This window comes from Pteropus alecto, unplaced genomic scaffold (assembly GCF_000325575.1).
Source record: "Pteropus alecto unplaced genomic scaffold, ASM32557v1 scaffold206, whole genome shotgun sequence".
NCBI classification, from domain to species: Eukaryota; Metazoa; Chordata; class Mammalia; order Chiroptera; family Pteropodidae; genus Pteropus; species Pteropus alecto.
Window position 1 is genome coordinate 3,907,879 of NW_006438906.1, and position 17,098 is coordinate 3,924,976.

Consider the following 17,098-nt stretch of genomic DNA (forward strand, 5'->3'; position numbering starts at 1 on the left):
CGCAGTGTGTGTGGTTTACGCCATGATGGCTTCCATTTATGACATGTGTTCATGCCCAGGCACATAGTTGTGACTCATAATGACTGACAAAAGGTAAACAAGTGATAGTTCTGGACCAATCACAAAGAGACAAAGCACATCACACAGAATATTAAAATGTGTTTTCTGTGGTGGCAGCTAAAGTTGCCTTTGAAGAAACAGAGTCCAGAAGAAACAGAGTCCAGAACAGTAGGCAGTAAAGGTTAAGGAAGTCCCCTGACATTTTCCAAAGACCTCCTGAACATGGCTCTAGCTTGGAGGGTTGACCAACAGTGTATGAAGAGCAGGTGTAAAAAGCTCATGGGAAGTATATCATAAATTCAGGAGACGTGAAGAGAAGGAACGCATGATGGGCAATGTATGTGCCTTGAAGGCAACACCCTGGGACTGTTCCATAAAGATCTGAGACAGCACTCACATTCCTAGGAACCCATCCCAGATCCAGGGATGTTTATCCAAGAGACTATTCCTCCAAACATGGAGGGTGGAACCCAACATGTGCCACAGGGTTCTGTTTTGTACCTGTGTACTGATTACAATAACAACTTACATACACATATATATGTCGCACTTTCCATGGTGGCTTCATGACAGCACTAGTAGCAGGCAGAACAGACTTGTTTACCACTTTACAAGATGGAAAGTAAGGTTCAGAGAAGTTAAATCAGTTGTTCAAAGCTACACACTGCATACATATTGCAGGTGAGAATAGTTCCAGGTCTGCTCTTCTGGTTCTATGTTCTTTGGTGTATTAGCCAGATTTGGAATCTGGAAAGAATCCAGGTTTCTTCCTTAAGAAGTTCAGACCGGCTATTTATGAAACTCCTTCCTAGTTGAAAAGGTTATGGTTCTGCAATGTAAAGTATTCCTTTTCTTCCTCTAGCCACTAAAGCTTTAGGACTTAGTCCTATGCAGTAAGCGCAGCATCCCAGATGGACCTGATATGGCCACAAAAGGTAGAGCTCTGAGAATCCACCAGGCGGCCCTTCTCCGCCTCCCAGGGAGAAGAGTAGTTGAGGGCATAATAGAGGTTCAGATGCCAGCTCTGCCACCTGGATAAGTAATGGTATCTCAGGAAAGTGATCTCTCCTCTCTATGCATTATTCTCCTCATCTGTAAATTGTTAAAAATGGTTGAGAAGGTTACACATCAAGCAGAGATATTTTAAAAAGGGCAATAAATGTTAGTCTTTCTTACAAGACCAAACATCAAACCTCTAAGACATTAACGGGAGTCTTTTAAGGTCACAACTGTTTCCTACAATGAAATCTAATGAGTTTTCCAGAAGAAATTCACTACTTGCCCTCAAAGAGCTGGGAAGAATTCAAGTACCCGTGGTAGCCATGAGACAACATGCTGATATTGACTTAACTCACTCTGCAGTTTCACCTGGGGGTAAATGTTCCCCTTATTCCCTTAAAATTGGGCATCAATCTTTTTTTTATAGCTTTGCCAAACCCAGGAAGCTTTCTGTGTTGTGTGCAAAGATGGCACAGGAGCCTCAAATCCTCCTCAGCCTCCGCTGCCGTATCCCTGTCATCAGCAACATGTGAATGAACCAAATTATCTCCAGGGCTGAGGGCGTGGGCCATGTAGCTAGGCTCTGCTGTTAAAGGAAACTAGCGTCATGTTCTCCACCCCCTTAGGAGATGGCTGATGCTGTCGTAGGGCTGTGAGGGAGTAAGCCAGCCTGGAAATGCCATGTAGGGAAGAAACTGTTCCGTTTCAGTGTTAGGATTTTAAAATAGCTGCTAATAAAAAGCCTTCATACTGTGACACTTCAATATAGACACCCACAAGGATACCTTGACAAGCTGTTTGACTCCCCACAAGCCTTTTCTTGCTTTTCCTGCTCAGAACGCCACACACCCCCCACCCGCCCCCCGCCCAAAAAAACCCCACAGAGATATACAACCATGCAGTGACAGAGAAGGCCAGCAGGGGTCTGCCGAGACTGCCAGACCTGCTGGGAGCTCTGGCTCCCTGCAGGAGGGAGGCATCACTGCTATGATGTTGGCTTGTCCAGGAACATGTCACATCAATTTGAACCTGCTGCTTTTCTGTCTTTCTCTCTCTCCCCTCATGTTGTCTTTGATAAAACTTAACTAGAGAATGAGCTAAGCTCACTGTCTAGGATGAGAAGGAAGATCCTCAAATAACATTTAACTTACCAGTTCAGAAATACCATGGTTCAGGGAATCCAGGCTTTGCTGGTAAGGAGAGTAGAGTATGATTATGTGATAGTAACTAAAATTCAAAGTGTCTTTCTCATTGGAAGTTCTCAAAAACCTTTCATTGCAGTAATATCATCTCCATTAGGAAAATAATTGGTCAAGCTCTAGAAAATTTTTAACACCATTTAACCTGTTTTGCAGCTTGCTAATTCAGATCTTTTATAATGTTACCATTTGAATTTTAGCATAGATGAGACTATGTTATGTCCATAGCTACCTTCCTGCTTAGCAGGACCAATATGATTCTCTTTTTAATTTTATTTTCCAATGACAGTTGATTTCTAATATTATATTAGTTTCAAGTATACAGTATAGTGGTTAGAGATTTATACAACTTATATTTATACAACTCGATCTGCCCTGATAAGTCAAGTACCTACCTGGCATCGTACATAATTATTATAATATTATTGATTATATTCTCTAAGCTATACTTTACATTCCTGTGACTATTTTGTAACTACCAATCTGTACTTCTTAGTCCCTTTACCTTTTCACCCAGCCTCCCAATCCCTCTCCCATCTGGCTACCATCAGTATTTATGAATCTGCTTTTGTTCGTTCATTTATTTTGTTTTTTAAATTTCACATATAAGTGAAATCATATGGCATTTGTCTTTCTCTGTTTGACTTATTTCACTTAGCATAATACCCTCTAGGTCCATCCATGTTGTTGTAAATGGTTAGATTTCATTCCTTCTCATGGCCAAGTAATATTCCCTTGTATATATGTACCACCTCTTCTTTATCCAGTTGTCTATTGATGAACACTTAGGTTGATTCCATATCTTGGCTACTATAAATAACGCCGCGACAAACATAGGAATGCATATATCTTTTCAAGTTAGTGTTTTGGATTTCTTTACATAAATACCCAGAAGTGGAATTGCTGGGTCATAAAGTAGTTCTATTTTAATTTTTTGAGGACCCTCCATACTGTTTTCCATAGTGGCTGCACCAATTTTCAATCCCATCAACAGTGCGTAAGGGTTCCTTTTCTCCACATCCTCACCAACACTTGTTTGTTTGTTGATTTATTGATGATAGCCATTCTGACAGGCATGAGGTGATATCTCGTGATAGTTTTAATTTGCATTTCTTTAATGATTAGTAATGCTGAGCATCTTTTTATATTTATATGTCTATTGACCATCTATATGTCCTCTTTGGAGAAATGTCTGTTCAGAGGACCAATATGATTTTTAAACTTGACTATACATCAGACTCACCTAAGAAGCTTCTTAATAAATTCCCATTCTCATCCCTCCAGAGATGCTGAATCAGTATATCTAAGGTGAAGCCCAGTAATTAATATTTTGAAGAAAGTACTCTGAGCTATTCATCAATAGTGGAGAGTGCTATAGTACTAGGTAAGATAACATTGCTATGCCTCCATTAGCATGGTCAGATATCACAAGAAAATTTGTGTTTAAAAATTCTCTTAGTGTATCCCACTATAGGATTTGTTTTTAATCTCTTAAGTAAAATTCCTCAGGTTATGTGCCTGTACTGTTTTTATGAGTACCAATGGAATGATCACCAAGAGAGGCTGCTATAGCACTGCAGAGGGATCAGTCTTGGGATTTTTAATTTCTTCATATGTATCCAACATTAGGTCAGGCTGTCATAATAATCTCTTGGTGTTTTCTCTTTTTATTTTAAATTGAGGTAAAGTTGGTACAGAACACTATGTGTTTCAGGTATATGACATTGTGATTGAACATCTTTATGCACTACAAAGTGAATGTCTTAGCATTTTATAGCTTTTCATATCTGTACAAATAGACCAAGAAGAAAAATGAAATAATTACCTAAGGACAGAATTCTAGGGAAGTTTTATGGAGCATTGAGAGATGAAGTCAAGACTTGCTTAGACTTAGGAGTAATCTCCATTCTGGAAGTGGATGGCATCTTTACTTCCAAATATTTCCAAGAAGAACATCATACAATCTTTCTTGGAACTGCCTTTTAGGCAATTATCATAATCAGTAGGAACTTAGTAAGTGCCTAGCACTGTATGAGGCATTATGGAGATCGAAATAAGAACATACACACTCTGCCCAAGAAGCACATATAGTCAGGTCACCTTCTGTTGTTTATAACTTCAGTCATTTGCAATAGTCCTTAAGTTCAACAACATACCCATCAAATCTTATTTCTTCCAGAGAATTTTCCAGATTTCATCCCACATCTCAGTAAAAATTAATTTATTTCTACTCTTTACAACATGTATCATACTGCCTAGTATCAGAGTGATTCATTCATATTTCTTCTCCCCCAGGAAATTTGTGGTTTTCTTTAGGGAACAGAACATGTCTCACTCAGTATCTGCATATTGAAGAGGCATGGCTAAGACTTATGTATGCAACACATACACTCTCGGATTGATTTAATCATTTATCTATCCAAGGTGTTCTGTCCCTGACCAAAGGACAAAGACTGGGAAAGTGTAAAAAGTATGGAGCATTATTAATATTCTGTCTGCATAGTTTTTTCCAAAGCCTTCTTGAACCAATTCACATTTGAGTCTAGGGAATCTCTCAGAGGTAACAGGGAAGCTAAGATAATTTCCTCTTGCTCAATATTCACTGGAGATGAAGAACATCTACTCTCCTACTTAAGTAATAATCTTGTGTAGGCAGGAAAACTTTAATTGTAGAAGTATTATGTAAATGTAAGTTATTTAATTAAAAAGAAAAAAAAGACTTCACAGAGAGTAGCTGCTCTAAAGAGGTGGGAGAACTTGTTTTCTTTACTGTAGTTAATAAGTGGTTCACTGATAGACTTTTGAAATGACATATTCATCATCATGAGAAATGGCAACTGTCTTCTATTAATAAGTAAGGTAGAGTAACAGGGAATAGATTTGCCTTCTCACTTGAAACAACCGAAATATCGCTTAAATATATATAAAACAATTATTTTCAAGATACCGGATAATAGGCAATGAAGAATAATGATTCTGATAGATGAGTAACAAATGTAGTGAGTCCTACAATCGCCAAGTTTAATTCACTGAAAGAGACAGAGAAGGGAACCCAGATGGAACCTAATATGCTCCCTGCGTTGAAAAGATGAAGTTGAGAGTCTGGGGGAGACCAAGGTGGCTAGAGTGGAAAGGAAAGAATACCAGAGAAGCGAGAGCTGCACACAGAACTCTGAAAATCCATAAAAGGCGCCCCTCAAGTATTCAGATGAGTATTGATCAGTGCATGCATGTGAAGATACTATCAGTAGCTGGGAAAGAACTATCCAAAGGGAGCAGTGAAACAGTGCCCAGTGCTCATGCAGGACCAGGAATAGTGCTGGTTCCTGTGAAGCAGAATGAAAACCTCATGATTCATGGGGAATTGAGTATCCAGTAGATCATACCTCAGTGGCGGGGAAGCATTAGCTGTAAAGCAAGCACTGGCCTGGTATTGCCTAATCTTAATAGCAACACACCAAGGGATCAAACTGTTTCAAGGCAATACAATCACACTCCAGAACAAAACTCAAAGAGATATATAGGAATGCCAAAATATCCAGCATCCAACAAGATAAATTCAAATGTCCAGCATTCGGTCTAAAATTACCAGACATTTAACACAGCAAGAGGATATGATCCATAATGAGAAAAATCAATCAAGGGAAATTGATCCAGGACTGACATACACAGTAGAACTACAGACAAATATATTGAAACATTTATTACAAATTCATTCCATGCTTAAAAATATAACTAGAGGCATGGAAGTTGTGAAAAGGTCCATGTTGAACTTCTAGGAATGAACTACAAAGTATGAGATGAAAAATACACTGGATTGTGAAAATAAAAAATTAGACGTTGCAGAAAAAAAAATTAAGGACGATGAAGACAAAATGGTAGAAACTATCTAAAATGAAACACACACACTCAAAAACATAAAAAGAGCTCAGTGAGCCATTAGACACCTTTGAGTGGCTTAATATAAGTGAAATCGGAGTCTCTAGCAGGTAAGTAGAGAGAACAGAAGAAATATTTGAACAATAATGGTCAAAAAGCTTTCAAACTGGTGACAACAATAAGCCTACAAATCTAAGAAATCCAATGAAGCCGAGCACAAGAAATAGTCACATATAATCAAATTGGTCAAGACAAGTAATAAAGAGAAAACTTTAAAACAGCCCAAGAAAAAAGAAGTATTGCATACAGAGAAACAAAGATGTCCTACTGAGAAACGCCAGCACTTTTACTTTTTAGCAATGATTATGTGTCACTTCAGTTTATTGTCTTCAACAATCTTTAAAGGTAAGAGCTCATCGCAAATAAGGAAACAGGGGCTATGATGGTGCATAAGGTGAGTATGACATTATTTTCTTTCCCCAAAACCATTTGCTTTCACTCTTTTTCCCTGTAGTAGAATGCTAGTTTGTCTAGGTTTTTGGTAACGAGCCACTGATCTGTGCAAGTGAGTCCAGCCCTTAGTCTTGACCCACCTGTACAATAAGAAGTATTTGCAGAAAAGATGTTCTGGGAAAGATTTACTTCTTGATGAGAGGAAGGTGTGCAGGAAGAAACCATCTGCTCTCTGTAGCAGCCTTGCCTCCTTCCTCCTCCAACTGCAGTTTTTATATGTTTGGAGTTCCTGCAGCCACTTGTAGCCATGAGGAAAAGACTAAGAAAATGTCAATCACCAAGTCATAGCTCTGACATTGGAAAGTCTATGAACCAATCAGAAACTGCCCACCTGTGAACTTCCTGTCATGTGAGTGAAACAACTCCCTATCTGCTTAGGCCATTGCTACTAGCATATTGCTACCTTTGGCTAAATACATTCCTAACTGATAGGATCATAAGGTTAGAAAAGGCAAATTTTGCCTCTAGGACCCCAGTCTGATACTCTTTTTTCTATACCTTAGCTAATTTTTTGTTGCCACTTTCCATTTTTAAGGGCCTCTGGTCTGAGTGATGCAAAAGTATGGAATCTCACCAGCTTGAGAAAGCTGAGGCCTAACTGCTTCAAAAGTAGGAGAGAAAAGGGAGAAAGAAGTACCTGCTGAAGATATCTCCCAGCACCTTGAAGAATCAGAATCCTTCTGGCTCACTCAAACCAATGGGCTATAACTTACCTTCCTTCCCAGTGTACCTAAACATATACATAATTTTTGCATGTAGCACTTCTAAGTGCAAAGTGGATGGGCTGTTGATTTTAGAAATAAGGTTGTCAGAAGACTGACAAAACAAAAGGGATCAATCCTATCTCCTGCTAACAGTCTTCACTAATTGGGAAATACGTGGGACCAGTGACCTGGACAAATGATCTCCAGGCCAGCTCTTCTATTCCAGCCTTAGCTACTTTCTATAGCCTTTCTTGAAAGGTCACAAGGCATAGTAATAGAGTAAAAATTATGAGGAGTTCTGCAGCCAGGAAATTATTGCTTGCCTAGTGATCATTGATCTCTTCTATTGGTGAACACCTGTGGACAGCTCATGGACCAGTTTGAGAGATGCTGCTCTAGTCCAGTCAAATACGTACAGAAGTGGAGATCTGGGGATCTCTTAGGTGGATCTATTTTCATAAGCTGACATAATGCAATCTGACATATCATTTTCTGGCATTAAAAACTCTCAGTGGCTTCCCACTGCCAAAAAGACAAAGTCCAAAGACTTTGGCATGGCAAACAGGCCCCTGTGAAATTTGATAATAGCCAAAATAGTCTACTTTGTTAACTCGGATGCAGGCAAAGGAGTCCCTATTCCCTGGCCACACACCGTCTGATGTTTATACTGCCATTTCTTTTTATATGCTACCTCCTATGCCAAGAATGCCTCCCTCCCCTTCTGGCCCAGGGCCTTCTTGCCAATAGAACAATTTGGGGCTTTGTATCTTAAATACCAGCTCAAATGTCGTATCTCTGTGAACCCTACTCTGATTTCCCAAAGAATTCTGGTGGCTTCCTCTTTAGGGTTGCCAGTACATATCTCTATTACAGCACTTATCACATTATAACATATCTAAAAACTCCTTCAAATCACAGCCCACATGTCTTTTTCATCTGGATTCCTTTAGTATCTAGTATAGCATCTGGCACTTAGTAGCTGCTTCATAAATATGTGCTGAATAAATGAATGAATGAATGAATGAATGAAAAGATACTCACTCACCCTGTTGCAATTCCAAAGCATATGTAAAAGATTCTTGGGAAGGCTTGAATACAAACTAATCCAATTTAGAATCTTGAAACAATTTATGCAAATTTGGTTTAATATAGAATTAGTCTGAACTCAATGTTCTGATTTCTCCCAGGCAGACAGGTTCCTCTGAACTGTGCTTTCTCTAAGTGTTGTACAGAGCATAAATGGAGGATGATTTCATAAAATAAACAAGCTGTTATGTTTCTGGGTCCACTTTAATCAAAAGAATGCAAACAGAAAGGTCTATAATTACTCACGTGAAAGTTAAGCCATTGTTATGTATTACATATTAAGGGAGAAAATAAGGAAATGATACATGCAAAGGGACTTAATGACATAGAGGACATTCCTTTCTCAGGAAGGGATTGTGTTGCTTCTTGAAGTGAACACTGTGCCTGGTTTGAAGAGTTCTAGGTGGAGTATACTAAAGGAAGTTTTCTTATTATAGTATAAACACAAATAAATTTTAGTCTTGAGCTCTCCATTGAAAAGGAATTGTCCGAGGTAAGAATATCCCTACATCCCAAGCTTTACTTCCTGAATTCAGTGCTCCTAGCCTCAGAGCCAGGCCCATCTGCAAATCTGAGTGTCTTCTGTATTCATCTACAGGGCTAAAAAGACACACTCATAAAGGCTTTCCCTGATTTGTGTCCTGTTCACAATCATTGATTGACTACCTAGTACATACTATGCAGTCAGCCAGCCCGTGCAGACAAAAAGATGTATAAGACTTGTCCTTTCCCTGCTCTCAAATTAGTGAGAAACATACATGAACAAATTTCTATGATGCAATGTGCTCTATGCTGCAATGCTGATTTATATGAAATATCGAGCAACTACGAATTTGTGAGTAATTACTATGCTCGGAGGAAATCAGGAAGCAGGTGAAGCTGGAATTGCATCTTAAGAATTAGTAGGCATTCACCAGGGAGATGCAATGATACTCCTCATAGAGGGAATGACATTGGCATTTTACACAACCACACAACTAAAAACATTTGTGGAATGAGTCAAGATCGATCTATCTATCTATCTATTTATCTATCTATCTATCTATCTATCTATCTATCTATCTATCTATCTATCTATCTATCTAATCTGCCTATCTACCTATCGTATCTAGAAATGTTCATATTACATAAAAATATTCGTTAAAAAATATATACATTCTTTTCAAAGACTGAGGTATGAAAGTTAACTTTGGATTATTTCTTATGTGTTAGTTCAGTTCCTAAATTATCTCAGCTTTCTCCTCTCCTCTGTGGTTCAGGACTTTATTTTCTAGTTCATCACTCCAGGATGGACAGCGTAAGCGGAAAGTTACTAATGTTCAAATCAGTTCTTTTGGCTACTTGTCCTGTCTGCTGACTTTAGTACAACTCATCTTCTTTTCTCTTTGCAGCTAATAAACTGTGATTGAACACCCAAAGATGATTTCTTGGACTTGGTTGTTGATACCATTTTAACACTTTAGGATTCTGACCATGGCCTTCTTTAGTTGAGTTATAATCGTTTGCTTTGTCATATGTCCACCATAAATCAATTTGCCTATTCTGCTTCCTTTTCTTCTTAAGTGGAGGATGAATTAAAGGATTTCTTACCACTCCAACATAAAACTAAAACCCAAAGGAGAACGACACTTAAAAGCTAGGATTTCAGATATTTAGGGGCCCTCTACTCACCAACATATCACATTCACTTTAAGCACACGTTGGACCCAAACAGCGAAAACCACCAATGTGCATATTAAAAAAATTTCAGTGGATATACTGTGGCACAGTAGTGACCAAGTAGGGTGAGATCGTAGGCCTGTGACAAGCAGCATGTGACAGAAATCCGGTTCAGATGTTTCCTAAATGTCAGGTTTTGCCAGAGGAGGGAAGGAATAAAAACAAAATAAAAGATGGGCACTGCAGAGCTGCTAATTAAAACAATTCAGAGAACATAAATGCTAGAGTAATTTTGGATCCGCCATATCAGGCTGCTTTTAATGCAAATGTAGCGTTCCGATTTCTTCCTTCATCGGGAAGATATAATTAGCTCAGCTGCAACAGGGTGGAAGCCTGAGGCAGCCATTTCCTTGTGTTGCCAGCTCCCCTAGGATGGAGGAACAGCTGCCACCCACCCCTCCTGCCCTGACTGCACAGAGCTGTGGTCACCCCACAAGGCTGCTCATAAACCATCATGAGCAGAGGGCTCAGGCTGCCAGTGAGATTGGTTCTTGCTTAAAGATAAGGGACGTATTACTCCTCAATCTAGCTGACTCCGGGCCCGGTTGCCATTCTTTCATATACGATAGCCTTGGCTAACACAAAAATGCTCCCTTATTACTGTGGCAGAAAGGGTATTTAACATTGGTGGTGACAACCCACATCAGCTACAACAGCTCATCCCCTTGGAGTGTGCAGACTTTTGGAGAGGATGGGAAGAGAATAAAGAAGAAAGGTGCTCACAAATGAGAAACCCAAACTGTAAGGAGAACGCATTTCCCAGCTGCTGTGACAGAGATGAAGAGACACCATAATGCGGAAGGGTTTAATGCCCAGCTTATAGATGATCAAACGGGATAACTAATGTGAAAGCGAGAGTATTCTGGGAAATAGCCACTGCAAAATGTTCTGGAATTCACCTACAAAAACAGAGAAACGTTCATTTGACGAACTCCACAAAATGGATTCCACTGATACGCTTTTGATGTTTTAATAAGCAAAAATATTCTGCCAACGAGTTCTATGATGATAAATACGAACATGAAACCAAAAGATGGACCATCACTTTGAAATTTTAGAGGAGGCAAAATAAAAGTCATTGATTTTTTTTTTCTTGTTTTCCTGGGCTACTAACAAATTGCCAGGTCTTACTTCCCTCTGCCACTTTCCTACCTGCTTCCACCCATTCCCACCTACAACAGAGGCCAACAGAAGGCCAATTTTGCTTCCTCATCCTCAGTGGGAGTAAAGAACAACCAAGTGAATGCACAAACTCTGCAGCTGCAACTGAATAGTGACTAGGTGAGGGTCAGGGAGAATAAATAAATCTGGCGTCTGAAGCATATTTCTTAATGACTGAACAAAGTTAACAAATAAAGGGACTGGGAATCATTATTTCCTCCGATCAATTCCGAAGAAAGTACTTCAGGAAAATGTCACCTAAATGAAGGGTTTTCTTTACAGCAAATGATAAAATATGGTAGATGACAAGTGACGGTGTTTTATAATGTATAAATGACCAAGACTAATGCTTTATATCCATAACGATGGTCATTGTTTTGCTAGTATTTTCATTTTCAGGTTTTTTATTGAGAGATAATTCATATGCCATGATATTTACTCTTTTAAAGTACACATTAAATGGTTTTCAGTCTATTTGCAAATATACTAAATAACCATCACTGCTATACAATTCTAGAACATTTTTATCATCCCACGAAGAAACGCTATGTCCGGAGTCAGTCACTCTTCATTCTCCATTACCCCTAGTCCCTGGCAACCACTGTCTACTGTTTCTATGGATTTGCCTATTCTGGACATTTCATATCAATGAAATCATGTAATATGCAACCTTTTGTGCCTGGCTTCTTTTACTTTGCATAATGTTTTTAAGATTCATCTGTGTTGTATGAATCAGTACTTCATTCCTTTTAATTGATAAACAATACTCTACTGTACAGATTATCATATGTTTTGTTCATCTATTCATCAGGACACTTAAATTGTTTCCACTTTATCATTATTATGAATAATGCTGCTATTTCATCTGTGTACAAGTTTTTGTGTGAACATATGATTTTAGTTCTCTTAGGTATGTACCTAGGAGTGGAATTGCTGGGTTAGATGGTGACTCTACGTTGAATGTTTCGAGGAACTGACAAACTTTTCCCAAGCAGCTGTACCATTTGACATTTCCATCAGCAGTTTATAAGGGTTCCAAATTTCTCCACATCCCTAGTTACACTTGTTATTATGTGTCTTTTTATTACAGCCATCCCAGTCGTTATGAAGCTGGTTTTGATTTACATTTCCCTAATGACTAATGATGTTGAGCATCCTTTCCTGTGCTTATTGGCTATTTGTATAGTTTCTTTGGAGACATCTCTACTTAAATCCTTTGCCTATTTTTTAATTGGGTGGTTAATCTTCATATTGTTGAGTCTTTCAGTCTTTTTCCTCTGAATTATTTTTCTAGAGATTGTAGAAAAAGACATTGGGTTTCACCTAATTCAGTCCTGGCTTTGGGAGTGAAGCATAACTTCACTAAATTAGATAATGATAAGGTTGAAAACATTTATTGAGCATTTATTTTGTGCCAGGCACTCTGAAGCCTTTATTAACTTACTGCTAAAGAGAAAACTGTTGCTTGGGCCACATGTTCCTCCCTTAGATGACCTTCGAGATTGGGAAAGCTTTTCCTTAGGGAAGCACCCTGTGTTTCTTTGTCCCTTGAGACAAGGAGATGCCCCCAAGCCCACCTCCTCCAACGGAGCAAAACTAACAGAGAAGATACATCCATTGGTAGGTAACATCCCCCCCGCTCCACCCCCCACCACACACGTTTTAGATATCTAGAACCAACTAGTCATTGCTAGACCCAGGACAGGTGCTTTGAAGCTCCATTTTGAACACTTCAAGTTGAGACTATGCTCATGTTTTCTATAAACAATTTGGTCTCCACTCCCTCCTATATAAAACGTGGACAATGCTTATCAGATGACAAAGGAAGAAACCCCACAAAACAATCTGCAGAAGAATATGCAGGAAGGCAATCGATTCACTGTCATAGACTAATTGCAGCAAAGTTGGCTCAGCTAGAGTGCAGAGGCATTGGAAGTGAGTGACGCTGTAGGGAGGAGACTAGGAAACAGATTGAGAAGGCACTGCCTCAAAACTAAACCATAAAGGGAGGAGCAAAGGTGAGGACAGGCATTTTCTTCACCAGTCCTATCTTATTATGAAAGTCAAGTTATATGTTTTATTCTCTTAGGCTATATACATATAGCATATTATTCTTTTTCTTTCTTACCTTCTTCCTTTCCTCTTGAAAGCCCAGCAAAGTAAGAAAACCAAATTGAGAGTTTGAGGTGGTGGAAGACCACCTGACACTTCAATATCACGACTTCAAGGTTTCCATAAATGTCCCTTTTTTTATACCCAAGTCCCAAGATTTCAGTTAACAAATCTAACCTGCCAAAGGGGCCGATTCCTGGTAATCAGTGGACTTGAATTATTGTCTATAACTCTATCCCTTAGTGCTTCTAGTGATGGATCCCCAGGTGGGCTGGGTGAGAGCATTCAAGAACAGACAGGATGGAACTTCTTGTGTCTCATCAAGATAATCCACTTTCAAACAAGGTGATTCCGTGTAGGAATTTCCAAGGTCTATATGTGTTACTTTTTATGCGAACAAGTTCATCTTAGGTCAAACCTCAAAGGTTCCAGGCATTATTTCTCAGAATCAAGTGCAAACCTCAAAATCCTTTAGCCTTATGCCCTCTGGGAATTTCCCCATGACCTTAAGTTCCCCTGGCAAAATTCTCAGGCTGAGGACTTTCCTCTTGGAGATATCACACACTGCTCTGTACAGCCATGAGAACAGCAGGATAGGGGTTGTGGGGTAAATTGTGTTCCCGCAAAATTTATATGTTGAAGCCTTAATCCTTACTACCTCAGAATATGACTGTATTGGGAGATAGGGCCATAAAGAGGTAATTAGGTTAAAACGAGGCCGTTAGGGTGGGCCCTTATCCAGTCTGATGGTGTCCTTATAAGAAGAGGAAATTTAGACAACAGAGAAATACCAGGGTTTTGCGTGCACAGAGGAAAGACCTCACATCAGGGCAGAGAGAGAAGGCACTATCTGCAAGTCAACGATAGAAGCCTTAGAAGGAACCAACCCTGCAGTCACCTTGATCTTGGACTTCTAGCCTGCAGAACTGTGAGAAAATAAATTTCTGTTGTCCAAGCCACTTAATCTGTGGTGTGTTGTTATGGCAGCCCAAGAAATGAGTACAAAGAGGGACTCCCAGGGAAACAGGGCCCTGGGGGTCTCTGCAGCCACTCACCCTGTAGTAGTCAGTGCTGTACACGTCTCGGGACATGCCAAAGTCCCCGATTTTCACAAGGAGGTTCTCACCAACCAGGCAGTTCCGAGTGGCCAAGTCTCGGTGCACGAAGTGCTGGGAGGCCAGGTAGACCATGCCTGCAGCGATCTGTTGGGCGATGTGCAGCATCTGTGACTGTGTCAGCTCCGTCGGTGGGTTGCCTTCAGCCATCAGCACGGCGTCAGGTCCATGAGCCCTGTGGAGGACATAGACGGCGTTGCTAGAGCTGGAGCTCTTTGCCCAGGGGCGCTCTACCCCCCATCAGCTGCTGGTTCTAGAAGACACTGCCTGACTCGGCATAGACAGGAAAGATGCGTTACCCGTGGTTATACTTCAAAAGGACCCAGGCTTCAATTCTCAGAGAATCTAGAATTCCCAGGGCCACATGGCCTGAATGGTACCCTGCCTCAACATATGGACAAGTTCATGTTTTAGGTACTCCAGAACTATCCTGGGGTCAGGTGCTGGCCAGAGCCCCTTACTCTGAAAAGCAGTAGGTGGCTGAAGCAAAACAAAAATGAAGCAAAGCGTGGTGGGGAGAATTTGGCTCTGCTAGAGAAACAGAGGATAAGAAGCACAGCGGGAGTCTCACCCCTCCCCTCCCTGCCACGTGCTGCAGCCAATTGGCCCCCACCCAGGCTGATCCCTCCAGTGTGCCCCATCAGGGCCAGAGCTGGCAGCTCTGCTCCCCCAACTCCACATGCTCTGTAGCCAGGCATGGTTTCTAAGCTACCCTCATCACCCTCAAACTCAGTTCAGCAGAATCTCAGGGCATCCTCAGCCTGGATATTCATTCCCAGTGGAAAATACCATCTCCTTCTGCCCATCCTTCCCCCTGACTGCCAGTTCAGCATATGCACTGGCCACAGAGGAGAGCTCTTTTGAATCACAACACATTTATTCTTTTACCAGGGCAAGTTTTATTCTTTACGCTTTTTTGAGGGGGAAGGGGAGCACAATGAGAATATGGTATTTTATTTCTTCTCTTCTGTCTTACACACTAGACTTTTCTGAGCTGTGTGATGAATTAAGGCATTATGATACTGATAGGTGCTTCAGGGAGCAGAGAGTCTCAGTCCTAGAATGCTCCATGGGCATGGACAGTCCCAACTCTGGAACCCGGTAATATGAGACAAGACTGGTGTCACTACCCCTGGCGGCCTGAGAGGGCGCTGCAGGGCAAGAAAGAAAAGCTTGGTCAAAGGGCTTCTCCCTCCCAAGGGCAAGTTGGTCAATGACATCTCCTTCCGGATAGTTTGACCCACTTAAAATAAATATAGAGGATTTTAAATGAATTTTAAAGTGGTGACTACACCTGAAGCGTTACAGAATGCATGGCTATTTGACGATGAAAGAGGCAGAATTCAAGAATCCCAATCTGGCGTTGCCCCTCCCCTCACCCGCCAGCTCCACCTTGGATGAGTTACCTCAAGCATAGGTGCCTGCCCTCTCCATCATGGCTATAGCCCACAGTGATTTCCCCTTTCCTTGATTTCCAAAACATGCTGTCATCTGATCTTTCATTCATGTATTCACAGAGAACAAGCACTGGGCAGGAAGGTGGGGAGTTACCCAGTTCCAGGAGTACCCAGCACCACAATCTGGGGAAGCCTTTTAATGTGTAATTTCCCAGTTAGTCAAAAAATAAAGAGATATTATGATGTGTGATCATTTAGGTCCCTTCTATCTCTAAATATCTGAATCGAGCAATTCTTAGGGAGGAGCTTCCTGTTTTTTATACAAGGCAAGTTCTAACAAATTTATTTCTTCTCCATTCAAACCACAGCCCCCCAACTGCCTCTGACTAGCTGTGAAACTCATGTTCTTCAACTGTAAAGTGAGAATGATGATAAATAATAGTTTATAAAATTGATACAAGCCATAACATTTAAAATGCTTAGAAAGACCCAATAAATGTTAGCTGTTACTGCTTGAAATAAGCCTTGTTCATCTTCTCTTTATTAGAAGGGAATCCTGGAGACATTCTAAGAGGCAAAACTAATCTTTAAAGCCAGGACTGTGTTTTACTCCTTATTTCCCAGCCAACTTAGCATAGGGCCTGACCATGTTGGTACTCAGTACATGCCCTTTGGATAACTGAAAAAAGGGAGGAGATAACTGTAGGCATCTGTCTCTGGAGGGCAGGGCCAATGACACTTGGGGACCCATTCGCAGGAGTTTAAGGGCTGAGTTCCCTTCCTGAAAGAGGATAGACTGTAGTTTGCAGCACAGTATTGCACCTAAGAAATTGATTCTTGGCATGGAAAAACCTCTTGTTCCCAGAGTTCAGCAGATTCTGAAATTGAGCAGAGGAGGTTTCCAATAGCTCCATGCCTTGTGCAAGATGCCAAGGGAAATCAGGTGCCTGCTCCTTCTGGGATGTAGGAAGTAGAGCTAGGGAGAGGTTGACAGAGCCACAAGTGAAAGAATCAACAAACACGCACGCACATGCACAAACACATATGCTTACATGCACATGTGCAAATCTGAGCTCACAGAAGCATTTAATTGCATCCAGATGAGTACATGTGAATTTATTACACTACAGTTCTTGGAAAGCACCTTTTCAAAT

General features: G+C 40.5%; 1 protein-coding gene across 6 annotated transcripts in view; it reads right to left on the bottom strand.

Moving 5' to 3' along the window:
* NTRK2 (neurotrophic receptor tyrosine kinase 2) overlaps window positions 1-17,098 on the bottom strand; it is a 318,904-nt gene that overhangs the window by 43,785 nt on the left and 258,021 nt on the right. For all 6 annotated transcript variants that reach the window (XM_025049746.1, XM_015592644.2, XM_025049745.1 and 3 more), the window contains one exon: window positions 14,488-14,722. In XM_025049746.1, the coding sequence (XP_024905514.1) occupies window positions 14,488-14,722 (235 nt within the window). The remainder of the gene's footprint in view (window positions 1-14,487; window positions 14,723-17,098) is intronic.